The sequence below is a fragment of the Pygocentrus nattereri genome, chromosome 14, assembly GCF_015220715.1.
Source record: "Pygocentrus nattereri isolate fPygNat1 chromosome 14, fPygNat1.pri, whole genome shotgun sequence".
NCBI lineage: Eukaryota > Metazoa > Chordata > Actinopteri > Characiformes > Serrasalmidae > Pygocentrus > Pygocentrus nattereri.
In genome coordinates this window covers 13193616-13210983 of record NC_051224.1, presented here as the reverse complement: position 1 = coordinate 13210983, position 17368 = coordinate 13193616, and the positions used below count along the sequence as shown (strand labels likewise).

The 17368-nt window shown below is 40.4% G+C and overlaps 1 protein-coding gene across 1 annotated transcript in view; it reads left to right on the top strand.

Moving 5' to 3' along the window:
- Positions 1 to 5563, top strand: part of mrc2 (mannose receptor, C type 2) — a 74461-nt gene extending 68898 nt beyond the window's left edge. Inside the window, exons 24-30 of the mRNA XM_017686155.1 lie at positions 296 to 534; positions 624 to 789; positions 1693 to 1842; positions 3282 to 3401; positions 3497 to 3676; positions 4379 to 4402; positions 4876 to 5563. Coding sequence (XP_017541644.1) covers positions 296 to 534; positions 624 to 789; positions 1693 to 1842; positions 3282 to 3401; positions 3497 to 3676; positions 4379 to 4402; positions 4876 to 5096 — 1100 coding nt within the window. The 3' untranslated portion in view covers positions 5097 to 5563. The remainder of the gene's footprint in view (positions 1 to 295; positions 535 to 623; positions 790 to 1692; positions 1843 to 3281; positions 3402 to 3496; positions 3677 to 4378; positions 4403 to 4875) is intronic.
- The last annotated feature ends 11805 nt before the right edge of the window (positions 5564 to 17368 follow it).

Below are 17368 nucleotides of genomic sequence, written 5' to 3'. Positions count from 1 at the left end.
CTGAGGCAGCCTTTGCTATGCTTATTGCCTTTACTTTTTTTAGCCTGTATACCTTTTCAGAGTTAACTCATTGACTGGAAAACTTGGTTGCTAACTAAAATTAAGCCTTGGCTTTGAGTAAAGAAAAACTTTTAAAATCTGTGACTGCAACCAAGTGCAAAATCCAGCTTGTTTGGGTTTATGTGTCAGTTTCAGCTCTTTTAATAATACACAAAAATGCTGCTTGAGTTTATGTATGTATGGGACATAAGTGTGACGTTATGTCCTGACATTGTACAACAATATGTATGTTCAGACCGTGCTATAGTCCCTGGTGTGGACCCACTCCCCCCTGCAGTAGATGGGCCTTTGGAGTTTCAGGGGGTTCAGTATCGTTTGTTGCAGAAGCGACTGGACTGGAAGGGGGCTCTGCAAGTGTGTGAGTCTGTTAATGGCAGTCTGGCTGCAGTAAGAGATCCACGACAGCACGCATACCTCACACTCCTGCTCAGTACACTCCGCAAACCTGCCTGGATTGCCCTGCATAATGACGGGGTGAGGCAGTGCTGTTCAGTTTATGAATTCCATGTGACGAGCTTAAATGTGTAGTCAAACATATATAAATGACACCTCTGTGTCATTAGGGTCGAAGCTACAGATGGCTGGGTGAAGAGGATGTCACCTTCAGTGACTGGCGGGATGGAGAGCCCAATCAGGTGTTTGGCTGTGGTCACATGACCTCCAGTGGACAATGGACAGTGTCTGCTTGTGATGCTACATTGGACGCAGCCATCTGTGAAATTAATACAGGTAGAGTGCGTGTGTGTGTGTGTGTGTGTGTGTGTGTGTGTGTGTGTGTGTGTGTGTGTGTGTGTGTGTGTGTGTGTGTGTGTGTGAGAGAGAGAGAGAAGTGCTTTTATAAGGCTGATGCAGAAATTTAACCCCTTAAACTGCAGGGCTATTGTTTGCAGTTTGTTTTAGGATTTATTATTGCAAACCTACAAATTATTCATGGATTACTTTGACTTATTATTCAGATTCCAAATTATTCAGTAACTACACTGAATTATTCAGTGACTTTGATTACATTAATATACAGTTTGAATAAAACTATTTTTGATTTGCTTCAGTTCTTAAAGGTGAACACAGATTTTTTTTTTATTTCTGCATAACTCAATCTTTGTGATGGACACAAGCTTTTAAAGGCTTTAAACTCTCAGACATCTGGTTCTTATCATCACCACTGTGAACAATTCTGTCTCAGTGAGATTTTCTAGACACATCAGTCCACACTGAATGACTTTGTTTACAGCCAAACGATTAAATTATATTAAATTTTTGAAAGATTTGTGTGATTTTTCTTATTGAGATTGAAAGGACATCCCAGAATAATAGTCCATTTTTAATCTACAACATAAGTTTACTTTAGCATTCAGAGAAGAGAAGTACTCTTAATTGTACCATGATTTAAATTTCTGGCCATAGCACCCACTACCACAATTTAAGAGACTAAAGGAAAATTCCAGAGTTTCAACCTAATGTCTGTCCACTGTATCTGTAATGTGCCCAATGGCTTCTATCACAAAAGAGTTTCATATCAACAGGTTTTCACTTGTGTTTTAAGCTCACAGAAACACATCAAAATGAAATGAGGTTAAATACTTTGCCTCTGAGAATCTGTTTAATGTGTACCTCACATGTTTCTGTTCTCAGAGCACGACATTGCTCACAGGTGGAGGTATCCGGGACATTGCCTTCAGAAGCTGGGTGGCTGGCCATGGATTCCTTTTAGAAACTACTGTTACACTTTTAACCTGAACCAGCTACGGCTACAACATGAGGCCATGCACACCTGCAAAAAAGGTAACACATTTATGACATTTGTGCAGTGTATACTTTTGAGAGTTCTCTTTCTTGCTGAGTTATCATTCTGTAGGTCAGCTGATAGCATGTTCAATCATACACACCTAAAACACAAATCAATAAGCCAAATGAATGATCAGATATGCATCATCTCTTACACTATATTGCCAAAAGTATTCACTCACCCATCCAAATCATTGAATTCAGGTGTTCCAATCACTTCCGTGGCCACATGTGTATAAAAGCAAGCACCTAGGCCTGCAGACTGCTTCTACAAACGTTTGTGAAAGAATGAGTCGCTCTCAGGAGCTCAGTGAATTCCAGCATGGTACCGTGATAGGATGCCACTTGTCCAGTCATGAAATTGGAAGCGATTGGGAATGACAGCAACTCAGCCACAAAGTGGTAGGCCACGTAAAATGGCAGAGCAGGGTCAGAGGATGCTGAGACACATAGTGCGCAGAGGTTGCAAACTTTCTGCAGAGTCAGTCGCTACAAGCTTCATGTGGCCTTCAGATTAGCTCAAGAACAGCATAGACAGATTCATGGAATGAGTTTTAAAGGCTGAGCAGCTGCATCCAAGCCTTACCTCACCAAGCATAATGCAAAGCGTCGAATGTAGCAGTGTAAAGCACCGCCACTGGACTCTAGAGCAGTGGAGACGTGTTCTCTGGAGTGATGAATCATGCTTCTCCGTCTGGCAGTCCAATGGACGAGTCTGAGTTTGGCAGTGCCAGGAGAACGGTACTTGTCTGACTGCATTGTGCCAAGTGTAAAGTTTGGTGGAGGGGGGATTATGATGTGGGGTTGTCTTTCAGGAGTTAGGCTTGGCCCCTTAGTTCCAGTAAGAGGAACTCTTAATGCTTCAGCAGACCAAGAGATTTTGAACAATTTCATGCTCCCAACTTTGTGGAAATAGTTTGGGGACAGCCCCTTTTTGTTCCAACTTGACTGTGCACCAGGGCACAAAGCAAGGTCCATAAAGACCTAAACCTTGTGGAAAGCCTTCTCAGAAGAGTTGAAGCTGTTATATCTGCAAAGGCTGGGCCGATATCATGTTAGACCCTATGGATTAAGAATGGGATCTCACTTAATTTCATATGCGTGTGAAGGCAGACGAGCAAATACTTTTGGAAATATAGTGTTAGTTGCGGGTAATGAGTTAGTGGTGAGCTCTTCATGATATCCAGGTATTCACGAGTTGGGATATTTGAATACTGTGGGCCAGTTTCCCAGGTTTTAGGCCAGGTTTTGGTCTTAATTTAAAGCCATAATTTGGGTTCTGGCACCATATGTTTAAAATTTTTAAAATGGCCTCCTAATAATATCTTGCACACTAAAGTATACAGTTTTTTTGCTTTTGTTGTGATTGCTCTCACTGTAACTTTACCCCTCTCTCTCTCTCTCTCTCTCTCTCTCTCTCTCTCTCTCTCTCACAGTGGGAGCAGAGCTGCTGTCAGTGCTGGATGAGAATGAGAATGGTTTTGTATGGGAGCACATTCAGGGCTATCAAGAACAGGCAAATGGCGCGTGGCTCGGCATGATCTTTAACACCAGAGGTATAAGTAGCCTCATTCGTCATGACTGATTCAGGGCTTTTTATTCTTTCTTTAACTTTGAGCACAACTCTCTGTATGGGTGTGTTTGTGTGCAGGAGGCAGTCTGCAATGGCAGGACAGTTCGGTCGTGGAGTACACCAATTGGGAGCAGCAGGACGCTAATCTGAGCATGCTCTCTGCTAACAGCTGCTTCTGGGTGCAGAGCAACACAGGGTTTTGGAGACCTGGATCCTGCAAGAATCGCACCCATGGAGTCATCTGCAAACGGCCACGAGGTGGGACACAAACTTGCGCGATGATATCATGCGATTGTCTGGAGAAAATTGCTTAAAAACAATTTTTCAGCAAGAGAGAGATATTTCAACTTATTATTTTATGATGTATTTACTGTATTCTGGAAGAGAAGAGGGTGTGAAATATCTACATTTTATTCGTTCATGCATTTGTAACCCCACCACAATAAATCATAGCTATACAATAAAAAAAAACCAAAACACACACATCTTTAGAATAACAGCTTCACTGGAGAGGGCAAAATGTTCTTTACATTTAACATAAGTTTATTTCAAGCCAATTTGGAGTATTTCTCTTGGTCCATTTATCATGATCTTTGTCACACAGTAAATTTGAGTAGCTGTTGTGGTCAAAGAATGTATATTATAAAAATGGACAGCATCAAAACATTACAAAATGTTATTTTGTCTGTAATGCTAATCCAGGTACCTGTAGTCCCAATTTCAGTATGTTATAAATGTATCCATATGGGTATCTGCAGCTTTGCACATGAAAATATCAGATATTATCATCAGCCCACAATTGCATCCCTACTCACAAGACATTGACACTCACGATTGTCTAAATATGCAAATGAGCAAGAGGTACAGAATCACACACGTCATCTGTTTTATTATATTTCTTATGTGCTTTTTTTATTATCTTTTAAAAAAATTTTGATTTTCAACTCTTCATATTTATAGGACTAGATTCTTCAGATGTAGCAGGTAAGTGCTGTCTCCACTTAACTCTACAATGTCATACTAATCCCATACTAATCATGAAAAATCATGAAATAAACTTTTCAAGGAATAATTTAGCCAAAAATCACATTTGAACTAAAGTAGGTTGCTGAAGTCAATAGTAGCAGCTTTGAGTTGAAATTTTGTCTGTACTTTTGTCCATTTTTTTAGATAACAGTATGTCATACAATGTCAGAAACTATGTAAGTCTATTTGAGATGACTTGCTATTTGAGGTGATTTGAATCAGGAAGGTTTTGAATTAGGCCTGTAGTTTGAACAATACCTAAAGAAAACTAAAGAGACAACTTTTGGTCAGATTTTTTGCTAAACTATCACTTTAATTTGCAACAGCTTTTGAAATACATGTGTTTGGAATGATGTTAGGCAATAAATACAATACATTTGACTCAGATGCTCACAGTCTGGATTGTTTTGTCTCTGTGTCTGTGTTTATAGCTGACGTGGATCATCTTCCTGCTTTGGTTCTCATCCTTCTTGCTGTGCTGGTCCTGATTGCCCTTGTGGTGGGCGGAGCTTTTCTCTACCGAAGGAAAAGCTATGGCGCCTCTGGGTCCTATGAGGGTGCTCGGTACAGCCGCACTAACTCCACCCCCTCTGAGGAGGCGGAGAAAAACATCCTGGTGTCGGATATGGAGCTAAACGAGCAAGGGGAATAATGGAGGACGAGTTAAGAATGAAAGCTAGCCTGCACATTCAATGACTAATTGAACTGAATTCTTTTTTTTTTTTTTTTTTGTGGAGACATTCTGAAAGCTGTGTGGAGCGCAGCAGATGCCAATCAAAAATGAACAGAGGTGAAACTCCACCCCGTTTCTTACTGTTGCATCATTCCAACACATCAAGATCATCGACCAATCAGATTCCACAGATTTAGAAGGTCAGCTAAGATTGGCTGATACGCACATAAAGTGTATTTTTTCTCCACTGTAACTCTTTATGGAAATAGTGTTTATAACCATACTTTCACTCCAGTGTTACCCTGCCTTGGGTACTTTAGATTTTCTGTATTGCTGAAATGAAACAAACCAAAAAAGTTAACTCAAAACTTCCAAACGTTGGAGGTTGAAACCCATAAGCAAATGCACAATCCGAACCAAAATGTAATACCACAGCAGTATTTTTTGCAGACTGTGACTTTGAGGAGGAGGGGGGGTGGGGGGGGGGGGGTTCTTTTCTCATTCATTTTATTATTGTTTTTTTTTTTTCATACATGCAACTGAAGTGGAATGAATTCTTTCGTTTTTAGGTCAGAGTCCACGTATCGTCTGCCTGTGGAGTGTTTTCTTTTTCCTTTTTCTCCCCCTTCATGCATCTTTTCTATCACCTCACCTCTTTGCACTCTCTTTACGTCTCTCTCTCTCTCTCTTTGTAGGCAGTAGCTCCAGCTGAATCGTTCGCTGTCTGTTTTTGATAATCATAGTGATTATAGAGGAAAGGAAATGATAGTGTGCGATAGGTTTAACAATGCAGAAACGCAACGAAAAAAGACGCAGTGGGACAGAAACAATCTGGAGTGATTTAAAGAATGAGTGATTTCAATTGCTTTTCAGACTCGCCATTTTGCTTTAACCCACTGATGTCCACTTCTGAAATTGTATTACATTTCTTTGGATCTGTATGTTCGCCAGGCTTGCTTGGCACAAATGTAAAGAAATTTTTAAAAGGGATCAAACTGTATAGCTAAAGTTAATTTGGGTGACTTACCATATTGTCTTTCAACCACATAGGACCCCTGATTTTTAAGCAAAGCAGTACAAAATCCAAATTTGAATTTGAGTAAGAAAATAATATGTAATGTATACTGTTAGGTGCTCTTCAAAAGTGTAGCTCTACAAAAAGTTTATCACTTTCTACCGAGTTCTGTTTTCCTGAGTATACTAAATGTAGTAAGACATGAATGGGTTAAAGCTGGACTGACTTTAGCATTGCTCTTTGTGAATGTGAGTAACTCAAACCTCCAGCTTTCTGATCTTTTCTTACATTTGTGGACATCTAACGGCAGCGTTTTCTTTCATTTGTTATCTCTCTTTCTCTATTCCTATTCCCTTTTTTTCTCATCTTCCTTTCCAGAATTCTTTAGGGGTTTAGATTGTGTGGTGTTTTTTTTTTTCTTTTCATTTTTTTCTCCCTTGGCGAGAGCATGAGGCTGAAACTTTGCCACGGCCAGCTGTGGAATGTCGAGTCAGCGAGCGGAACAGGTCTGGAACCAATCGTAGCTCGTGAGGAGAGAAAGGAAGTGTCCTAGTAGAGTGGAAGGAATGAGAGAGGTTTTAGGTGGACAAGAGTTAGAGGGTGTGAGTAGATTACTGAGGGAAAGAAGCAGTTGCTGAAGTTCCCTCTAGTGGAAGTTCTTTGTCTTTACAGCAGTGTTAGTCAGACCGGCGTTGTGTTCTCAGTACATTAACTCATTCACTATTCACTTCATAGCGTTTAAAATAGTGAGCTGACTGAAGAACAGCCAGAAGACTCGAATTGTTGAGATTTCAAACATTGCAGCACGGCTGACTCACTATATACTGCACTAGTTCTCTAATAGTGTGTGATTTTGAATGCAGCCTTGGAATTCTACCCCTGCACATTTTAGTGTTTTTTTTAGTGTCACCTTCTTAAAAAACCTTTCCTGAGTTGAGCTAGTACTGGGTTCCAGTTAAATAATATACACTAATACTATAAAGTAGGTGTGCCCAGTCCTGTCCTGGAGGTCCACCACCCTGGAGAGTTCAGGTTCAACATACCTGGCTCTAATAGTCAGAGGCCCTGGATCAGGTGTGTTAGATAGATTAGAGAAGAAGCTAAACACTATAGGATGGTAGATCTCCAGGAGCAGGATTGGGGGCCCCTACTATAGGGTTTATTTTGCATGCTAATCTTTATAGTGTGATGGCGTAAGATTTTGGCAGGTTAGTATACGGAATGTTAACACTCTGCACTATTTTGTACTAACAGGAAGTGATGTTGCTATGCTAGCATAAGTTACGTCACACCAAGACATGACCATGTACACTGCACTTGGTAAGTAAGTAGCATTACTGAGTCAGGTACAAAAAAAAACACTAAAATATGATGTGGTCTGAAAACTAATAGTGTGCATGAGTTTTCAGACCACATCATATGTCTTTAGACACAAAGGATCAAAAAGAAAGTCTGGCTTGATGTTTATGTCTGAAACAGATATGTTGACATAAGTAGGTAATTCATTTACATCCTTGTAAGATGCATCCTTCACCAAGACTGAGTTCTCTTTGAATACTTCTTCAATCATCAGATGCATCTATTGGGGGAAATGGGGCACAAGCACAATGTTAGAAAATGTTCTTGCATTGCTTGCAATTGCGTATTTCCACCAGAGAGGTCTCCAAATCCCCAACTTGCATAGTCAAGCTTTAAACTTTGTTATTAGCTTTATATTGACATTCCTATTCCTATTCCTTCCAGCTTGATCGTGTTAGCTAGGTAGTGCTCAACCCCATAACTGCCATAATTTCTTAATTATCTCTATAACATTTACCTCGCTGCTTTGCATCACAGTGTGAGACAGTAGTGTCCAGCATCCCCACTGGCGATGTCCAGATTGGGTCTTGCAGTCATTTTAACACGTCCACAAGGAATGTAGAGCTGTAGGCTTTTGCATTGCTCAAAATTCCTTCTGATACCGGCTTGGACAAATCATAGCATAAAGTTGTTTTCAGCCGCAGACTTACAATCTGAATCAAGCCATTGTAGATAAGTTTGAATTCCCTTTCACACAGTTTCTATTTATTTGCTGATTTTTACATATTGGAAAAAATATGATATGTGCCATAATTTTTGCAGAAGACACATTTTGTTTTTTTAATATGTTAAATTCAGCAAATAAACAGTACTTGTTCAGTAAAATGTGCAGAGGTTTGTTTGTAGTCGATGAGTACTTATTTTCACTTCAGTAACTAACTTGTCAGTCTTATCTGCATCCATGAGCCCATGAACATGCTTGTTCCAAAATCTAGATTAGTGATTGGCTGATACACATGTTACTACTATCAACGGTCTGTTGAACAAATCTGCACTGCATATACCAAGTGTGCATGTTGGGTTCTTTATATACTCAACTTTGGCACTTGTAAACATACTATATACTACATACTGAAATAGCAGTAAGAATTAGCAGTTAGAATATAATTGGGACGCAGTGAGGGTGTATTAGATAAGGGGAAATACTAACCTATGCAGGGCAGTGGTACTCCAGGACCAGATTTGAGGATCACTGCTTTTACAGTAAGTGGGCTCATGCCTGTGGTTTATCGCAGTAATTGCACATTCTGGGAATTTCAATTGTGTGTGCTTGTGTCATACAAAGGAATAGCCAGTCAGGAATATGCAGAACGGTGATGAAAGGATGTATGATGGGGTCACTGCACGTTCAAAAAGGGCCATTTCAGTGAAACCCTAGCCACACAGGCAAGTGTTGGTGTGCATCTTTTATAGACACTCAGTCCATAAAATATTTGAGTATTTTGAAACGCCTTTGTAACTCATTTGATCACAGAATATTGCAGCTGTTATTGCCCTCCAGGTTTGACCAGGTAATGTGACCAGAGGGGTGAAACATTAGTTTTTATTAGTGTTTGACATCACGTTGTGAGCAAGTAGGTGTGTGACCTGACTATGTGCCATATACTGACCATTTTGACAAATAATAATACTGTAGCTAATAGTGTAGTATCACTTATGTCTATACACTAATTATGACCACACAATATCAATGTAATATGACTACATATAAAATTATGGCACTATTATGACCATCACATTCTATTATGACCATGCTGTAGAGGTTGAACATTGGGAGTAGGGTTTGAATGTGGGTGGAAGATCAAGTCGCCATCAGTGGTTCAGTGTCAGGCAACACTAGGGATAAATGTATGGTTCAAAGTGGGGAAATCTTCTTTTTTTCCTTCTTTTCTTTGAGGATTAAATGGATCATCTTGATTCCCTGTGAAAACATTGTTCAAATATGCACCTGTTGTCTGCTTGTTCTGATTTTTTTTTGTTTGTTTTTATATGAAATGAATAAAGTATATGTTGGCTATGTGGCAGTTCTAGACATTTATTGGAGCTGGTAGTCCGTTTCAGTGAGACTTTTTTTATTGTTTTCTATGGGGCCTCTCTGGTGACATCCTATCTTATATATATATATATATATATATATATATATATATATATATATATATATATATAAATAAGGCATGGCCACAACTTACTAAAGTGTGGGAACATAATCCCAATGCATGGCCACAACTTAGTAAGAATGGAAATGAGATACTTAGTAAGGTGAGGAATGTGTTTTGTAAATTGGGCCCCCAACTTAATTATGTGTTAGAAAGAAAACTGAAAATAATAAATTGAGATAATTAAGTTGTGGCCCTGACTTAGTAAGCCATGGGTTAAATATGTCGTATATAACAACAAGTTAAATAGGTCGTAGCCACAATTAAGTTGTGAGAAGAAAATAGTTAAGTTGTGGCCCAGACTTAGTAAGACCTGCTTTAGTTAAGTCATGGTCACAATTTATTAAGTCATAAGAATTGGACAATTAAGTTGTGATAGGTTGTGACCAGGATTTAGTGAGTTGTGAAAATGAGTCAATGCTAAAATTAGTAAGGTGTGGGAATAAGATAATTAAGTTGTGGCCCCAATATGGTGAGGTGTGGGAATGAGTAAGCATGTCATGACCATGACTCAGTAAGATAGTGGAATGAGATACTTAATTTGTGGCCGCCATGGGGAGGCAGTGCTGCTGCTCTAATGCAGCACTGCCTCTACTGTGCTAGCAGAGATTGACTAATGTAATGTCACCCAAACGTCGACCAATCACAGCAGGCCTTATAAATTGTAATCTAATAATATCAGACCTTGGAAAGGCTCTCTGGTTTTACTCGCTCACAAAGTAATGTAATTTGTCATCTGCTGAAGCTGAAGGCAGGATTCTGACAAAAAACTCAGGAATTAAAACATTTGACCTTAGTCAAAAACTATAGTCTAGTGAAACAGTAAGTAGTAACAGAGTGAAGATTCCCTCCTACAATAGGGATTTGTGGCAAATTATGGCCAGTATAGCTGACTGTTGGGTCTTTACTTTGTTGCTTGTTAGCTAGCTAGCTAACTTTGGGTTTATATGAGGCAAAAAAGTGTTAGGCTAACACTAACATTAGCTAGCTAGCTGACAAAACAGCTACTTTAACTTCACAGTGAGAGTATATATAACTTTACTTGTACTGTTCTCTTCAGCATTTGGAAACAAATGACACCAGTATGTGCCATTGATTGTTGTTTACAGTAAGTTATTGTGAGTGAAAAAGTCATATAATGTGGATCATAATGCAATTTTATATCCATTAATTCCTCAACCTGTAGATGGAAATTAAAGGCGGCAGCTCAGTCGAGGGCTGTTGTTGGAGATGGAGCTGCTGGGTAGAAGGAGAAGAGGTGGACCTCGGAGAAGGTTTATGGATGTAGTGAAGGTGGACATGGAGATAGTTGGTGTAAAAGTAGAGGAGGAAGAAGAAGAAGAAGAAGCTCAGTCGAGGGCTAGTCAGTGATTTTTACTAGTTAAAAATCTCAGGCTTATTACATACCTAAGGCTTATTGTTCAGTAACTACAGAGACTTCATTGCAAACTGGCCGAGCTGTACTGAAGTTCTTCAAGTATGTAATTAAAGTTTGGGCCTGCCAGTGTTTTTTATATATATATATATATTTCGAAACACTGGTGAAGAGAGGGAGAGAAGATGAAGTAGACTGACAGAGCTGAAGGAGCAGATTTGATGGAGATTAGTGATCAAGAAGAAAGCAAGAGAGAGTTGTTTAAGCTTTCAGTTAAAATGGATACAGAATTTAATTGAACTTAACTGAGAAAATATAATGGGTCATGACCACTGACCATGAAATTATGATACTTAGCTTATTTTATATGCCTACAGAGCATAATCACCAGCTGAGACTGAACTGATCTGTAGTCTGTGTATTTAGTAGTACAGTATATTTAGGACTTTGCAGCTTATCCAAGAGAGAGATAGCATTGCTTGACTTTAGTACCTTTGCTTGATCTGTGCCTGTTGTAAGTGAATGGATGTTGTGTTTAACTCATACAAGCCCTTTGCTTAACACAAGCTACGAAGAGACAGATCTGCTTGTGCCAATTTGTCCAAAAAGCCATTTCTGACACATTTTCTGGCTGTTGGTGCTATAAAAGTTCATGGTGAACACATTTTGGGGCCATTCAAAAATTCTCATGGCGGACCATGCCCTCGACCCCCCTAACACAGGCTTAGTAGCCCTCTAGCGATGCCCCTCGTGCCAGAGATAACTAAGTTGTAGTTAGTTACATCTTTTGACTTTTACCTATCTCTAAAACATGTTCTCATTTTTGACTACAGCACCATGTCATGGGACAAAATAAGCCATCAGATCTTGGCTGACACAGAGCTGTGGGGATCAATTGATGGCAATGAGGTATGTAACGCTGGAGCAATGACTGATGTTCACCACAAGAGGGCAGAATATACACATACGATTTTTGTACAATGGTTTAATGCTCAGAGCTGGGTTTCCCAGGAGCATCTTAGCACAAATCTTAACACCAAGATGCTTAATCTGGCCTGTTAATGACACATTTTCATTTGCTACCTAGGTAATGTAGATCAGTGGTCACCAGCCCTGATCCTAGAGATGTACCTTCTTTCTAAGTCTGCTTTCAACCATAATGTGTAACACCTGCTCCAGCTAATTCACCTCTTCAGAAGTCCTTGATTGGCTGGGGAAGTGCATTAGTAGTAGTTAGGGGGGGGGGTTAGCAGCAGGATTTCTCACAGTATGACTGTTTTTGCACATTAGGCTATTTCAGTTTCCATTTGCATGCATGTGTTTATTTATTCATTTATTTGTTTCACTCACAAAACATCTACTTTTATTAAGGAGCAAAAACAGGACTAAAGAAGGTAATGGGGAAAAACCCCCAGAAAGATAGGAATATGAATGCGAGCGTGTTTGCTTGTTTATTTGTGTGGGTCAGTGTTATTCCCTAATCTCAGAGCAAATCAAACAGAAGTGCTTGTTTCAGCAGTGTGCCGCTTTAGCTCTCCTGCGTTCTCTCCCGCTGCCCCAAACACACACTGTCTTGCTCTTTCTGCCTGTGTTTGAGCTGAAGTGGCATTTCAGAGCATTATATACGCACACACCACAAACCCTCACAGCTCACTATAGACCACCCACTGAGAGAGAGAAAAGGAGAGAGTGAGAGATTGTCTTCAAGACTGGGCGCATTGTGTACGTGTGTGTGTGATGATAGCTATGGGGTCAGTCATTTTTGGATCGGTCTTGTGAACAGCGCAGAATGAGAGTAGGATATACGTCCTGTTTATTTTATTGTTCCATATGCCTGTGTGTGTGTGTGTGTGTGTGTGTGTGTGTGTGTGTGTGTGTGTGTGTGTGTGTGTGTGTGTGCGCGTTTGCTGAGTTGGGTGTCTGTTGGCTGTTTTCCAGGGGCCTCATTAGCAGTCTTCCTAGGTCTAATTAAATAGAGTGGCAGACAGACAGACAACACATGCACACACAGGTTTGCTTGTACATACAATTTTAGGATGTGGGGTGATTCATACATCTCCTGTACGTATTACGTCTGTTGTGCAACAAACTTGTATCTCCATTTTTGTCATGTTTCTATTTTAGTCACACAGTTTGAAAACTCCAGGTACCATTTCATTTATGTTAAAATTTCATGATAAACAGACCAACAGAAACAGCTCAAAATGACTTAGAAAAATATATGTAAGTTTAAATTCCATTATAAGACAGCACCAATATATTTTGATAATAATCAAGGGGGATTTAGTGATTGTGGGGCTCTAGGCAATAGACAGGAGTGGGGCCTCCTGGATGCACCTTTTTAAATTAGTTGAGGCTCACCTGAGTGGTGCAGCCATCTTTGCTTTCTTCCTCTTTCATGTTTCTCTCCTGTACCTGAATATCTTTGATTTCAGTATTGACATTTGAAAAATCATTCTGAAGAACCACCTCTTGAAATTGTAGTCAATCATTTTGTAGTCTTCTTCATGCCAGTTTGGTGTTATGCAGTTTTGTCATGATGTAACAACATGGAATAGTACATTATAGGTATGACCTGGGGTGGATGGGGGTAAGGGTGCATTGAAATTGATAATAAAACACACACACAATGTTGAGTCAGAAGCAGAAAAGGCATTCACTTTCATTGATGAGCCCAATCGGTGAAAGTGATTTAAGGGGAAGTGACATTTAAAGTATGTGCTGTTAGCATAAGCATATTTGTAGTGTCCCAATAAGTTCAGTTCAGTTCAGTAAGTGCTGGATATGACAAGAAGAAGCAGCAGTAATCAGAACGTTGAGCTGTTATGATGCTGAAGAGCCATCGAACGAAAAAACGATGTGGGGGGGGGGGGGGGGGGGGGGGGGGTAATGAGTGTGAGAGTGAGAATTGACTGAAGGACAAATTGAGTGATACTTCAACAGCCTCATAAAGACATAACTGTGTGAGTGTGTGTGTGTGTGTTATATTGTTGGTATAAATTGTTCCCTCTCACTGAGTGTTTTGGAGTGTTTAGAAATAGAGCGCAACAGAGGGAGAAGGAAAAAGAAAGAGAATGGTAAAGAGATGAGAATGCAGAGAGAGAGAGTCACGTTATGAGGACAGCAGTAGAGGAGATGACGTAAGGGGTTTATTTTGGAGAAAATGAGAATCTGAAACAATGTTTGCTAATCAGGGTAAAAAAGCTGATTAAGTGTGTGTGTGTGTGTATGTGTGTGTGTGTGTGTTGGAGCTTAAATTTTAATGATTTACCAAAACTGGAAATCCTAATCCTATAAGATCTCATTTCTTTTTATGAAGGCACCTTTTTCCAGATGAATGCTCACACACTCCAGGTCACAACACGTGTGTGTCTTTTCAGAGATCACTATCTTCTGGTTATCCTTGTATGTACACAGCATTAGTCTTGGTGAAATTAGTGCTAGCAATACAAAATACAAACAGTAATCTAACAATAACAATAAATACAATATATAGTACAGGAAATAGAATGGCACTCCGGAGCAGCCTAAGGTGACCATGCCTAATGCCAAGTGTCAGATAAAGGGATATAAAGTCCCCCAGCATTAGGCAGTGTTCCAACATGTAGTGTAAAGCCTTCACAGAGGAGTAGAGACTGTTGCTGCAGTAAAGAGGGACAAATTCCCTATTAACACCATTGATTTCAGTGTGAATGGGCCTAAGCCTACCCTCATTTGTCACTGGCCCACCGAACATGACCATCTGTATGTACTTAACATCATATTTATAAATCAACCAAAAATCACAAATAAAAAATCAACTTGTTACATATTCCATAAAAATTTAAATAAAAAATCATAAATAACAGAATTATGATTAATGAAAATTACAATGAAACAAAAACTGTGTGTGTGTGTGTGTGTGTGTGTGTGTGTGTGTGTGTGTGTACAGCTGTCGTTTTCTGACTCTGCAGTTGTCAGTGCAGCCTCAATGTAGACAAGAACCACATTGTACAACACATCAGTCTCTCTCTCTCTTCCTCTCTCCCACTTGCGCTTTCTGTTTCTCTCTCTCTCTGCTCTATCGCCTCTCAGTACCTCTCTTTTACCTCCTCTCTCCCCCTTACTCACTCTCTATATATACCTCTCTGTATCTTTCTTTCTTTCTCTCTTGTGCTGTTTCTCTCTCTCTACTCTCTATCACCTCTCTCTATCTCTCCTTTACCTCCAACCTCCCTCTTTCCCCCTCTCTCTATCTATCCCTTTTCCATCATTTCACTTTCCCTCCTGTTATAACTCTTTTTCTCTATTCGTTATTCTATCTTTCTTTCTAACTCTCTGTCTCCCTAATTCTCTATCTCTTTCCACCATCTCCATCTCTTGCTCTATCTCCCTCTTTCTCTCTCTCTGTCTATCTCTGTCACACTGCGGCCCCAGAGAATTCAGAGCAAATACTAAAATTATTAAAATGTTTACATGAAATGTAATGTAAAATATGATTTAGGTCTATAAATATATATATATATATATGTGTGTGTGTGTGTGTGTGTGTGTGTGTGTATGTGTGTGTGTGTGTGTGAGAGTGTGTCTGTGTTTTCAGTGTAGGTGTGAAGGTTGACTGATTTCCCTGGTGCTTTGCCACCTTCTGAGATTTGCTGTCTGACTGGCAGCTGTGAGCGCATGTGTGTATGCTCGCATTGATAGGGAAGGAAATGAATGATGAAAGCAAGACAAGCGTTATGGTGGGGGCGGTGGTGAAGTGTGAATGAGCGTTTCTTTGTTTTTCTCTAAAGGGTGGGAGGCCATATTGTACAGCAGCAGGTTTTTGGCTGGTCTGGGACAGCGCCTGCGCTCCTGCTGTGGCAGTCACTAAGCAGGGGGCAAGCGATTGGCCAAGGACTCTGCCAGACACCCAGTCCCACTCCACCTGGCCTGTACGATGGCCAAACATTTGTGTGTGTGTGTGTGTGTGTGTGTGTGTTGTATGTGTCAGTGCTAATGACAGATGTGTGATAGTGAAGTTGGGGCTGTACTGTTTTATTGCACTACAGGCTGAACGAGTAATGATATTAGCTTTCCACCCTCTACACCTGCTACCTTGCTATGGGAGTGTTACACTTGTTAACTTCAGGCGCCAAATACGCTCTGCTGCAGAGCCGTTCTGTCTAACAGCAAGAAACCATGCATGCATTAGGATTCAGGTAAAATAATTTGGCACCAGTCACTGCAGTAGCTGTTCATTTAGATCCAGTCTTTGGTGTTACTAAAGCATTGTTGGGGTTCTACCATTACTTCATTAAGTACACCTCCTTGTTTCTACACTTGTATCACCCTATAGGAGCACTATGTATTTCTAGTTACAGACTCTAGTCCATCTGTTTGCATACCTTGTAACCCCCTTTCACCCTGTTCTTTCATTGTCAGGACCCCCACAGAGCAGTTATTATTCGGGTGGTGGATCTTCTCAGCACTGCAGTGACACTGATGGGGTGGTGTTGTGTTATGACTGGACCAGACACAGCAGTGATGCTGGAGTTTTTAAACACCTCACTGCTAAGCTGAGAGGTAGCTCCAACAACCAAAGACATCCAGCCAGCGGTGTCCTGTAGGCAGCGTCCTGTGACCACTGATGGAGGACTAGAGGATGATTAACACAAACTGTGTAGCAGCAGATGAGCTACTGTCTGTGACTTTACATCTACAAGGTGGACCAACAAGCTAGGAGTGTCTAAAACAGGGGTGTCAAACTGGATCCAGAAAGGGCCGGTGTGGGTGCAGGTTTTCATTCCAACCCAGCAGAAGCCACACCTGATTCCACCTGGTTAATTAGTTGATCCTGGCTTTAAAAAGACTATCAGGTACAGCTTCTGCTCGGTTGGAACAAAAACCTGCACCCACACCGGCCCTTTCTGGATCCAGTTTGACACCGCTGGTCTAAAAGGACAATGATTAGACACAGTGTGTAGAAACTCTGTGTTATAGTGCGTTATAAGTGGCACCTGACGGTGGCAGCACTACTGTAAAATTACAGTGTAGTGCACTTCACTGTGATAATGAAGTTTGTATAGAGGAGAATTACCACTCTGCAACGTCTTCTGGGTTTTTCAGACGCTAGAGGGCGCTCCCGAGCGAGTCCAAAATGAACGGGTTGATATGGAGCCTTTCCGCAAAATCATATTTATAAATGCTTAAATATTTTTAATGTAAAAGAATCAATCATTTCCTGAACACCGAATATCATAAAACATGCTAACCCTGCTGTTCTATTTTTAAGAGCTTTTAAACTCGAATTATAGGAGTTTAAAACGTCGCCTCGTGTATGTCCATGACGTCAGTGAGCGCGAACAGCCAATGAGTTTCTCCGCTC